We start from the raw sequence: 12,644 nt of genomic DNA on the forward strand, positions 1-12,644 counted from the left end.
CTGGCCCAAAGACTCGGCCCCAACCACTGCAATTGCTCAACTCCACTCTCCACTCTCTGAGCCCCAACACGGCTGATGCCTGATACACTCACCGCTCCGCACACCGCAAGCTGCTCCCAGTCCTTCTTCCACGGGGGAGGGGGGGTTTGGAGGGGTAGGGGGGCTGGCTGGGGGTCAATCGAGTCACAGGGGCCAGCCGCCAGAGACAGACGCCAGCCACTCCGCGTTGAAAATGCCGAAATGCCGCAAATGCCTGCAGCCGTTTGCACCAAGGAAAGCATGTACAGCAAAGCACTAGCAGCGGTGCAAGAATCGTTCAGAGGCCGTTCAAAGGTTCTACGGTCGTGCCTGCCGAGTCCCGGTGAGAGAAAGCACCCCTTCCACTTTTCTCATTAAAGATTGGTGGGGCTGAGCAAGGTCCGGGCAGCTTGGGGGATGTGATGAGTATATGATGACACAAGGGAATGAAAAAGGGAATGTAAAAGGGATGTAAGGCAGGGGTGGTGAGCGTTCAAGGCTTCACAGATTTTGTCACTCACCCACTGGCCACACCTGGTGCTTTGTGCTTTCTGCTTTCTGCTGTGGCCCCGCTCACCGCTGTGCTGCTGAACTGTTATGCTGGGCCGGTCTGGGTATTGCTCTGGCAGGTTCCAGGTTAGTCGGGTCTGAGCTTTCTCCACGACCCGCTCCTCTCCCAAGCTCTCACCGCTCCCCCGCGGCTCCTGATGCTCATGGTGCCTGGCCCCCCGTGGCTCACCGTGTGGCTCAGCGGGGCTCACTGGGGCATCCTGCAGCCTCCTGTGGCTTCTAATGTGGCACCCGTTTCAGCTCCCGGTTTGCGGCGCGCGGTTCTGGACCCCCCGCGGCTCTGCTCCGCTGCCGGTTATCGCTGCTCTCCCGCGCTCACGCAGTCTCTCGCAAGACCAGGACTGGAATCTCGTTCTGCTCCAAAGCATTAGCGGCCGTGACCTCCTTCCGTTCCACATTAGCGGCCGTGACATAACACACAAGCTACCTACAAAGGGCCCTCTCTCTCCCTGCCGCTGCTCCCTACTGAGCCGGCGACCGTGGGAACATATCATGGGAATATTTAATTGACAGCACTGACAGTTTTTTTCTATATAACACATTACACATATTTGCATGTTGAAGAAAAAAGAGGTGGTGATTTGCCCAGACCAAAACAATTTTTGTTCAGGATTAGAACCTAGGTCTCTGGGATGAAGGTAACTCAATAATTAACTAGATCATTTCGGTTACACACAATACATTATGATACCTTTGCCTACCAATGCATTCAACAACTTAAATTGAATACATTTCAATGAAAGCCCTTCAGCTGGATTTATTCATCATACAAAGGTCTGCTGCTAAAATACTCAACACACCAGAAAATAAATTCACTTTCAGCCTTTTTCTGGAAATCATGTCCCATCATGGGGAATTGCTAGAGGCGTAATGCTAACCTAAAAGAAAAGATAGTTACATACCAAGTAACATCTATGGTGGTGCTGGGCGGGAGACAAAAGGCAGAGTAGATGAGCATAGCAAGTCTTACGTTGGTCAAGGTAATGTGTTTATGGACAGTCATCATCTTATTTTTCACTATACACAGATTTGCATATGTTAAAGACTCACCGGTCTGAATAAACTACACCACGAATAATGTGCAGAAAATCAACCATGAACATACATTCACTTCAGCAATTACTTCTGCCATGCATCAGGTAATGATGACCACAGTCGGGTCCCAATTCACACCTGGGAACGCAATATCTTGATCTAACCCATCTAATGCACTGTCATACAATATCTACATATCCCCTTTAGTACGTCTGCACCCTTTTTGGCGATTATGTGTTTTGTGTCCTACTCGACTTTAGTTAATTTTCTGTGGTATCAGACCATACAAAGTCCCAACAATGTGACAATGAAGCTCACTGTTTGAGACACCAGCAGCAGACACATTATGAGTCATGATTTTTAACTTCTTCATTGAGCAATGGCACTGTGCGAAACCGTTACTCAAAAACTGTAAAGTAAGCCCACTATAAAATCAAGAGATTTACCAAATATCTGTGAAGTACATATGGAGTCCAGTCCTCCATATGTACTTCATTACCTCTCTGTTGTTCTTAACAACACTTTTTACACCTGTCTTAAATCTAATGTTCGTTTGGCTTATTCACAGCAGCTTTATCATTAAGCCCTTAATATTATTATAGCACGCACTGTCGAAGAACAGCACATTTAATCTCATTCACATAATCTGTAATGGTAACGTGAAGTACTTTAACACAAGTCTGTAATTTATCATATCTATTCCTCAGTCATATGTACTTTGGTTAACGAAGTAAAACAAATTATTTAAACATGTTTATGAAAGTCATTTATTCCTTGGCTAATCTAAAAAATATTATTTGCAGCCCAGTTACATTAGTTTTAGATTATTTTACTATTTGTGAATAGCTGTTAAATAAAAGTTTTTCTGCAAATGTTAATGTTTAAGCACTCATATTCGCTGGTCCACTCTACCGGATTATCAAGAAGAGCGGCATTTCAGATTAAGCTAGTCTGCATGGCAGTAGGCGTGGGAAGATTTAATCAAAAATGTATAAGCGCGTTATGTGTGCTTTACAGACTGCAGCTCAGCCTTTAACTAAGTAGCAGTGGCGCATAGAGCGGTCAATGCTACATTTAATTATGCAACAGCATGAAGATACGTGGGTTAGAGTAAAACCAGAGAGGCTAAGGGTCTTAAGCAAGGCTGCATCCTGAGACACCACTTTTCTGATTCCGTACAGCAGATTTTTCTATAGTATGAACATTTTTGGATTGACAACTGGTGAAATTCAGAAAATGTAGAAACGCAATGTTAACTTGCGTCTGCAATTTGGTTTTGCTAGCTGCCACACCCATCAGTCTTCCAAGACTACTGACCAAATGCCAGGCTTATTACAAAAAAATATATATTTATCAATTTGCCCAAATCGAAAGTGAAGTAAGAAAATAAATGACAACAGATACATGAGAGCATCCTTGTCTGACCCAACTGGTGGCAATAAATGGAGTACTAGTACTTGCAAACCCAACTGCAATGCTCTATTAGCTCACTTTCCCCAAAGCCTAACCTAGGTATGTCAGTAGATGGCCCAGAATCCCTAAATAATTTCTGCAAACATATTGTTTCAGAGGCTCTAGCCTACTAGTAAATGATAAGATTACAGGATAGAGTGGTACTGAATACAGCTGACAACCGTTTGCAACTTTATTTAGTGTGGAATTAAGTAGAATAGCTACCTGTGGCTCGGGTTCCTTTCCTGGCATGGGCCCAAAGTGACTGAGAATTTGACTTTTCATGTTGTCATTGAGGGAGGTGAACCAGGCGTAGGCTTGATCATACACGGAGTTGTGAAGGCAGACTAGTTCTTCATACTCTGACCCTTCCACCTAACCATGGAAAAAAAACTGTCATTAACATCATTCAACACAACTATGAAATGTATGTGTTAAAGATAAATTAGCCAAACCTTTTTATCACATCAAAGTAAAAAAAAAAATTACCTTCCTCTGGCAAAACAAAAAGGTTTACAGCTGCAGAAAGTTATTTAACAAAATAAATGATGCACTTTGCATATCTTTAGGTCCCCATTATGACGTCGGTCGGAAAGCCTCTGACCTGCGGTCAGTCGGACCGACATCATAGGTTTCACTTTCAACAGTCGCATTACAACGACACCGGTCAGAAGTGAAACTGGCCGGTCATTCTGGATGGCTTTCGACAGGCTCAAGGAGCCAGTCGGAACGGGCACGTTATCCCTTAAAGACGGCGTTTCCTCCGTTGGGATTACGTCAGTTGCCCACAGGCTTTCCATGCCGGTGTTTCTGACATGGAAAAGCTGTTGGAAAGCGACTTTGGGGGCCCCTAGCAGGACCCCCTTCTCCCTGCGGCCGAGGGGGGGCCTATGGTGCCCCCCTGTCAATCCCTGCACAGTAGGCAGGCACTGTGAGGTGCAGGGATTAACAGAAACTCCCATTTCTCTATGGGAGCTTGTGCTGCGGCCGGTTTATGGTCGCAACACAATCTCATAGAGAAATGGGAGTATGAGCATTGTAATAGTGGTGATGGGACCATTGACCGGAGGTCGGTCGGATGGTCCCAAGACCGCAACGGTGACGTTCGCCCGAAATCGTAATCAGGCCCTTAATGTTTAACAAGAAAACTCCATACAGGTCATGTTATTGCCCTATCTGGTTTAACTCCTTACAAGAGAGATAACCCCAACATTCTTCTGAACCGCCATTTGGAATACCAAAAGTGATCAAACTATCAGTTGTGTTTCAGGCTAGTGTCTGGTACTTAACCTTTAATAAGTCAAGTTTAATGATGGAGAAAAGAGTAATGTAGAAAATTGTTTGCAGAGGATCTAAATAACAAAAACACCTGCTCATGTTCAGGTTGTTCCCGCCGCTCCCACACACTATGATCTTGACACAAACAGCAGCAAAATGCGCAATGTGGTATAATTTTGAGATTTTTACTTAACACACATTGCATGAAATTGCTGAAATTACGCCAGCATAATTAAAATGTTGCTGAGATCGACTTTTTTCCAAAGAAATAATCAGTGCATGTGCTTCCTCATCTACCTGTAAGGAAATTGTCTTGATTCATCTCCGTCTCACTGTATGATTCTGTATGTGAAAGAATCTTGTGGTTTATTTATCTACATTTGATCTAGCATGTGCTATTTTTTAGAGAACTTGGACTAGGGAGGAGATTTGATCTTGTGGGTGAGCTGCTGGCATGGGAAAGTTTTGCAACCTGCACAATCACTTTATCTCCCAGTGCCCAATCTTGGCATACATGCAACATGTAATGCAATTGTAAATGCTGAAATGCAAGGTGTAATTAAAATATGTGAAATGCGGGGGGAGCGCGCACAACGTCAAACAAGAAGGCCAGCTAGCCACGGAGCTCCGCATCACGGCAGGGTTGTTGAGGCGATTTTCGCAGCTCCAGAGTCTCTTTCCTCGTCGCAATGGCGAGCCCCATGCATCAGAAGTGCTCCTGAGTGACACCATGTCATTTTATTGCAGTTTTTTTCTTTTTTTTAAGGTAAAACCTCTTCAAATCGCTCCAGCTTCTTTGCAGCCGCCATTTTGTTTTACCTGAGAGGCTTTATTTGCTCCTCTTCAGGTACAATGCTGCTTTCTTGACTTTTACCACCAATTATCTGCTTACTACTATTTTATGCCTGACCAGACTTTTTTCTAATTTTAAGGAGGATTACTTGTTATTTAGTTGTTTGCGCAGTTAGTTTTTGGAGCTCACTTCATACACTGTGGGGTATTTTTAAGTATTTGCTGGTGCTCTTTCGTCTCCACGAAATTTCTCCTCCTTGTTCTATGGGTAGGAGTAAGAAATTACTACTTGCAAGCAAGAGTTCCACTGCTCATTCTCAGGTGTCGGACTCTCCTCCCTCTGACTAAACACCTCACGATACTAGCATTATGGTGCAATCGGGAACATCGAAGTCAGCGGTTTCGTTGCCTTTTTCAATTAAAACGCAAACCCCTTCCGCTAACAAACGTCCCAAACAGGACCCTCCCTCTCCACCAAAGCCTGTTTCTTTGATGTCTCTGGACATTATCTTTGAGGAAATCCGCGCTTTGAGCCCTTTTGTTGAAGAGACTAACTCCAGCTTGTAAGCTATGGATACTAAATGGGCTTCTATGGACTCTCGTATTTCCATAGCGGAACAACAAGTTGATGACCTACATAATGTTTCCACAGAATTGGTTGCCCTTAAGAGGGAGGTCCTTTTGTTGAGGAAATCAACAGAGGATCTTGAAAATAGAAATAGGTGCAATCATTTACGCTTGTATGGTCTTTGAGATTTTGGAGGGTGACAATCCCGTTCCCTTCTTCAATAATTTTCTTATAAAGCTTCTTGAGCTTCCCGCGTCTACTAATCTGAATATTCAAAGAGCTCACAGGCTTGGCCCAAGTCTGTCTTCGTCATTGGCTCCTTCTAAACCACGGGGTGTGATTATCCTATTTTTTAAATTTAAAGACTTACTGCTTGTTTTAAATGCAGCCAAACTAAAAAACACAGCTTGTCTGGTCAGGCTCTAAGTTATTTCTCTCTCAAGATGTTTCCTCAGCAACAGCTATACGGCGGAAAGAATTCCTGGATGTTCGACTAGCTTTGCGTACACTTGGAGCACGATATGGACTATTTCATCCGTGTTTATTCAAGGTCACTTACCAGAAAAAAACTTCCACTTTTGAGGAACCGGCAGAATTGAGGAAATTAATTCACTCACACTCTGCATCTTCGATGGAAATCTCTGGCCCTCTACCTTCTACGTCCTCTTTACCTTGACTTTATTCTTTTTCATTACAGGATTTAATTTGCTTGGTTTTACTTAATGCTTTTCTCTTCGCAGGTTAATGTTAATAACTATTGTATCATTTTACTCCTATTTTTTCTTTTTCTTTTTTCTCCTTCTACATTTCTGCACATATTTATCTTCTGTGACATATTTCTTTCTCTGTTTCCTATCTATCGCATAAGATTCCCCGCTGTGATGCTCCCTCCCCGGTTGGTTATGCTGTCTTCTCCCTTGTGTCGCCACTCCTCGTATTCTCTTTGTCCCCCCTTAGAAGGTAAGTATTACAGTCGTCAATCCTTTATTTTCTCATTTTATATTTCTATTTTGTAATTTATGGTTGTCATGCACTGTCTTCTCTTGTTATCTCTTCTCTCGTCGTCCTCTTTTTTCAGGCCCTTTTCCCTTCCTCCCTCCTTCTTTTCATCTCCTTTCCGTTCTCTAATGCTACATTTACCTATGGCTTCGAAGTGTGATTGTATTATTCAATGCATCTTTTTTACTATTGCATGTTTTGTTCTTTATGCACTTTTGACGGTTTTACATTCAGAGTTATTTCTTGGAATGTGAAAAGTTTTATTAACCCAATTAAGAGACAGAGAATACCATCACTTCTTGCTTCTTACAACCCTGATTTGGTTCTTTTACAAGAGACCCATCTTACAGAAGCTGAGGCATTAAAATTAAAGAGAGGTTGGGTGGGTTCCGTTTTATTCTCTCCTACTGCTAATAAGAAAAACTGTGTTATAATTCTAGGTCATAAGAAATTGAACTGTAAAATTATATCGCACAAAATTGATACAGAAGGCACATGGTTGTTAGATAAGTTGTTAATTAATAACTTTTCTTGGACTGTTTTTAATGTTTATGGGCCTATTCATCCAAATTGTTCCTTTTGGCCTCTGATCACACAGAATGTATTCAATTTAGGGATGATTACTTTATACTAGGAGGCGATTGCAATCAAGTTGTTGATCCCTTTCTTGACCGCCAATCTCAGGTACGCTTCACTCCTCACAAATTGCATAAACATTTTCTTGATTCTATTTCCCAATCACATCTAGTGGAGTCTTAGAGACTCTCTCACCCAAATACTCTAGACTTTTCTTTCTTCTCCCCTCCACACAATTCCCATTCCCCTTTAGATTATATTTTTCTCTCTCAATCTTTATCTGAAAACCTGGTATGCTCCTCTATTGAACCTATCGTTATTTCTGATCATGCCCCAATTATAACTGATCTTGACTTACTACTTTCACATCCCAGGTCCTCCCGTTGGCGTTTCAATAATTCTCTACTTCTTGACCCACTTTTCTCTTCTTCTTTCATCACTTTTGCTAACACATTTTTCGAACTAAACAGTGACCTCATTTCCTCCCCCTATATATTATGGGATTCCTTTAAGTCTACAGCGAGAGGTTTCATCATAGACTTTGTTTAAAAAAAATAAAAAAACGTTTTCTTCAACAATGTAAAGCTACCCTGGCACATATTAAGGCCTTAGAACATAAATTCTATACTTCATCGGCAGATTCGGTCTTACCTGCTCTGATACTTGCCAAATTAGCATTTAATAAAACAACAACTGACAATGCGTCTTCCATACTTCTCCGTAGTAGTGCTCGTTATTACGGAGGTCGCAATAAAGTTGGGAAACTTTTAGTGAATTATCTTTAAGCTCGTAAAGATCGTACGCTGATTGACTATTTATTCTTCAGATGGTTCTCTTCTTCACAAAGATCAGGACATTCTTAACAAATCTAAGCTATTTTATAAAGATCTTTACACCTCAGACTCTCCTCCCTCCAGTTCCCTCATCCAGTCCTATCTTGATAGCCTTCCAACCCCATCTAATTCTCATCTCAAGCTTTCTGATCTTGAAGTACACTTATCCCTTAAAGAACTATCCCCTGCTCTACACGCTTTAAAGTCGGGGAAAACTCCTGCCCGGATGGTTTTTCAGTTGAATTTTATTGGCATTTTTCTATCCTATTACTTCCTAAACTCTTAAATCTTTTCCATTCTTTCTTTCTCTGCGGTAAACTGATGGTACTTTTCAAGAGGCCACAATTTGTCTCATACATAAAGACAGACAAGATCCTATGATTTGTAAAAACAGTCGGCCAATTTCCCTGGTCAATGTTGATTATAAATTATTTGCAAAACACTTGCTTAACGTTTAGACCCTCTTATGCCTCATTTGATTGGCAAGGAGCAATGCAATTTTGTCTGGGGCAGATTGACTTCGGATAATTCTAGACTCTTTATTAATGTTTTAAACAAAGTTCCTTCCCTTTCCACATCCTTGGCGGCCATTTCTGTCGATGCTGAAAAAGCATTTGATAGAGTGAATTGGTCCATTTAATTAGCATCTCAAAATGGCATGGTTTTGGTCCTAATTTCACCTTACTTATTTATCTATTATACTCTGCCCCCAGAGCCTCGGTACTAGTCAACGGTTGTATTTAATACTATTTTCCTCTTCAACGCGGAGTTCGTCAAGGCTGCCCTCTTTCCCCCCATCTTTTTGTTTTAGATCTTGAACCCTTCCTATCCTCAATCCGTAATAATGACTCCATATCTGTTTTTTCTTATGGTGATCAACACTTACAACTTTCAACATATGCGGATGACATCCTGCTTTTTCTTTCTGCTCCCGAAATCTCCATTCCCCCTAAATTACATGAATTTCATTCCTTTTCCCTTGCCTCTGGATACAAACTCAATTGAGATAAAACAGAAATTCTCCCGCTCACTAAATTTTGTCTTCCATATTCCTTTTCTTCCACTAGTTTTGCACGGAATGGTTCTAAAATCAAATATTTAGGTATGTGGTTCTTCAACTCCATTGCCTCTTCTATTAAATTAATCATGACTGCGGTCCTGTCTCGGATTGACAAACTTCTTTCCTCTTGGAATCCTCTCTTTCTTTCGAGATGGGGTCAGTTAGACTCGATAAAAATGATGATTACCCCTATTTTGATTTACACTCTTTCCATGCTTCCTGTCTATATTCCTGCCTGTTATTTTAAACATATTGATTCTCGTCTTTCTAAATTTCTCTGGAAGATGAAAAGAGGCAGGATTTCTTTATCTTATGTTCGTGAGACACAAACTAATGGGGGTGTAAATTTTCCTGATTTTCGCCTTTATCATAGATAAGGTTTGCTTGGTCAGGCCTTGAAATGGCTCCTCTCTGAACCTTCCCCTTTCACTCCCCTTTGGCTTACCATTGAACGTGCTTTATTATTACCCTTTTCTTTAAAGGAAGCTCTAGCCTTTTCTGCCAAAACTCCTCTTACCTCCCTCCCCTTGTTTGAATACACTTGTTCCTTATTGAAACCTTTGACCCATCCAAAGTCTATTTCTAGAGATTCCTTTTTAGAGTCTCCTATTTGGCATAATTCCCTAATTACTATCAATAGCAGAACCATCTTTTGGAGATCCTGGAGAACAAGGGGCATAATTTGGGTTAAAAACTTCTTTGATGGCCTATCTCCATGCTCCTTTCCCAAATTGCAGGCTACATTTCATTGTCCCTACTCCTTTCTACAGAAATTCACTAATCTAATGGCGGTCATTCTTGACACTTACTACTCTCTTTCATCTTACCCCTCTTACCTCTCTTCAAAATTCTCTTCTTAAGATCCTTCTTTTGCTACCCAAAGCGTCTCTTATCTATAAACATTTCTCAGCTCCTAATCCAGCATGTGTGCAATCCAAATTGGAACTTTCATAGGAATCTGACCTGGGATGTGAATGGTCTATCATCTTTTGGGTGAAGTCTACTCTTGGGCAGAAATATATGCCCAAAAAAGAAGGAATCGCCCATATAACTCAAATACTGAAACCTCATCAACGGATAGTGACACAAGCCATAAGCCACGTACGAAACAACCAACCCGGAAAACACAAGACGATTCGTCATCTCAACAACCCACCACCAGCGCAACAATGGACACCAATCCTTTTCTAGACCAGGGCCAAGCCCAAAAAGGAGACCCCGGAGAGGGAAAAGAAAAAGAAAAGGAGAGAGACCCACCAAACACACGGAGTACAACAGGCACTCTCAAGGACAAGGAGAAAGAGAAGAAAGCCCGAAAGAACCAGACGTAGAACAACTAGCTATAAACATAAGTGATTACCACTTTAACACATATGAATTAAAACTATTACAAAAAGGAACATCTTTTGTACCCACCACGACTACCAACAACTTAGAGTTAGATGTGAGCTTTTTTAAACTCATGCGTAAGCTACGTCTAAGACACTTTTTTGACAATGTATTGCCTGAACGACCTCAACAAGAAAAAGACCAACTCTTAGGATTACGACCATCAAGCACTTTTCAAGCTCCAATAAGCCACAAAACGCTCGATCTGTTTGAAAACCTTGTTAAACAAGACCTTAATAATATCAAACATACCAAACCCAAAAAGAGAAACATAACTCAGAAAGACCTAGATACTCTTAAAAAATTTGCAGGTAACGACAAAATCATATTCACCAAAGCCGATAAAGGAGGAGCTATAGTAATCATGAACAAGACCATGTATGATACTAAAGTGATGGAACACACCAGCGATATTAATACATACAGCAAATTGGATGGCAACCCCACACTGGAATACTCCAAAACATTGAAAATAATTGTCGAGAGAGCCCACAAACAAGGTACTATCACAGACAGGACAAAAAATTATTTGATAACATCCAATCCTAAAAGCCCTACCCTACGCATGGCACCAAAAATACACAAAAACATAATGGATCCACCCATGAGACCTATAGTATCTACCGTAGGGAGTCTACACAAACCAATTGGTCAGCTAATAGACAAGTATTTACAACCCACAGTACAAGCCATGCAAACTTATGTCAAGGACACCACTCAATTCTTGCTAAAACTACAACAAGTGACATGGAATCCGCAACAAAAAATAATTCTATGCACGGCAGACGTATGCAGCCTTTACACGAGCATACCCCATGACATGGGGATAGAAGCCATGGAAGCAGCACTCATGCACCCAGAATTAGATCAGGATCTCCAGACCTTCCTAATGGAACTTATGTACTTTACATTGTACCAAAGTTACTTCAAATCCGACGGAACATGGTACCAACAACTCACCGGAATGGCTATGGGCAATTCTGCGGCCCCTGTGTATGCTAACATCTTTATGCAGTGGTACGAAAACAAACACATACTAACCAACAAAGAGTGGACGGATAATTTGAAAATGATTGTAAGGTACATTGATGATTTATTCATCATTTGGACGAACACAGAGGAAAGACTACAATCTAAACTGACAGAATTCAATGAAATAGATCAACGAATCCAACTGACATGGCACATATCAGCCCCGACGGTCAATTTTTTGGACGTCAAAGTATCAATAACACCAGAGGGATTCTCCACGGATCTATATGTGAAACCCACTGACAGAAACAACATGTTACTGCATTCAAGTTTCCATGAACCTAACCTAATAAGAAACTTACCTTTCTCACAAATGGCTAGAGTAAAGAGAATCACCTCTGAGGAAGATATTCTCAACATCAGACTCAGCGAAACCACAAACAAATTCATCAAAAGAGGGTACCCACAAGGATTGATTGAACAAGCAAAAATTAAGATCGATAAACTCAGCAGAACAAAGCTCTTAATGCCAAAAGCCAAACCAGAACAAACACGCACAGTCGTGGTTTCAAAATTTTCAACTTCAAGTAAAAATTACAAAAAGGTCATTTTGAAACATTGGCCCATATTGAATATGGAACCGGACTTTAAGGAAGCATTTAACCAACCACCAATATTTGCATTTACCAGAGCAAAGAACTTAAGCGAAATTCTACAGAATAAACCTAACAAAACCATTGTGTACTCCGGAACCAAACCTTGCCTAAACTGTGGTAGCTGTAATAGCATTATTAAAGGAAACACAATCAATCACCCTACACAAGGTTACCCAATTAAACTCAGGGTTAATGCAACATGTGACACCAGCAATCTGATTTATGGAATAAGATGCCCATGTGGAAAGATATACGTGGGCAAGACAGAACGTCGCATTAAAGTGCGACTAACAGAGCACAAATCGAACATCAGATTGAAGAATATGAAATCAGCACTGTCAGCTCATTTTGTGGACCAACACCATAACATTTCCCAGATAAAGTTTCTCGTATTGGAAACTGTCCCAAAAACTGAGGGGAGAGATAATACAAAATATCTCCTGAGA

General features: G+C 41.2%; 1 protein-coding gene across 2 annotated transcripts in view; it reads right to left on the minus strand.

Annotated features, from left to right (window-relative positions):
- Positions 1-12,644, minus strand: part of LONRF2 (LON peptidase N-terminal domain and ring finger 2) — a 203,813-nt gene that overhangs the window by 17,165 nt on the left and 174,004 nt on the right. For both annotated transcript variants that reach the window (XM_078658018.1, XM_078658017.1), the window contains exon 11: positions 3,301-3,450. In XM_078658018.1, the coding sequence (XP_078514144.1) occupies positions 3,301-3,450 (150 nt within the window). The remainder of the gene's footprint in view (positions 1-3,300; positions 3,451-12,644) is intronic.

This window comes from Lissotriton helveticus, chromosome 8 (genome assembly GCF_964261635.1).
Source record: "Lissotriton helveticus chromosome 8, aLisHel1.1, whole genome shotgun sequence".
NCBI classification, from domain to species: Eukaryota; Metazoa; Chordata; class Amphibia; order Caudata; family Salamandridae; genus Lissotriton; species Lissotriton helveticus.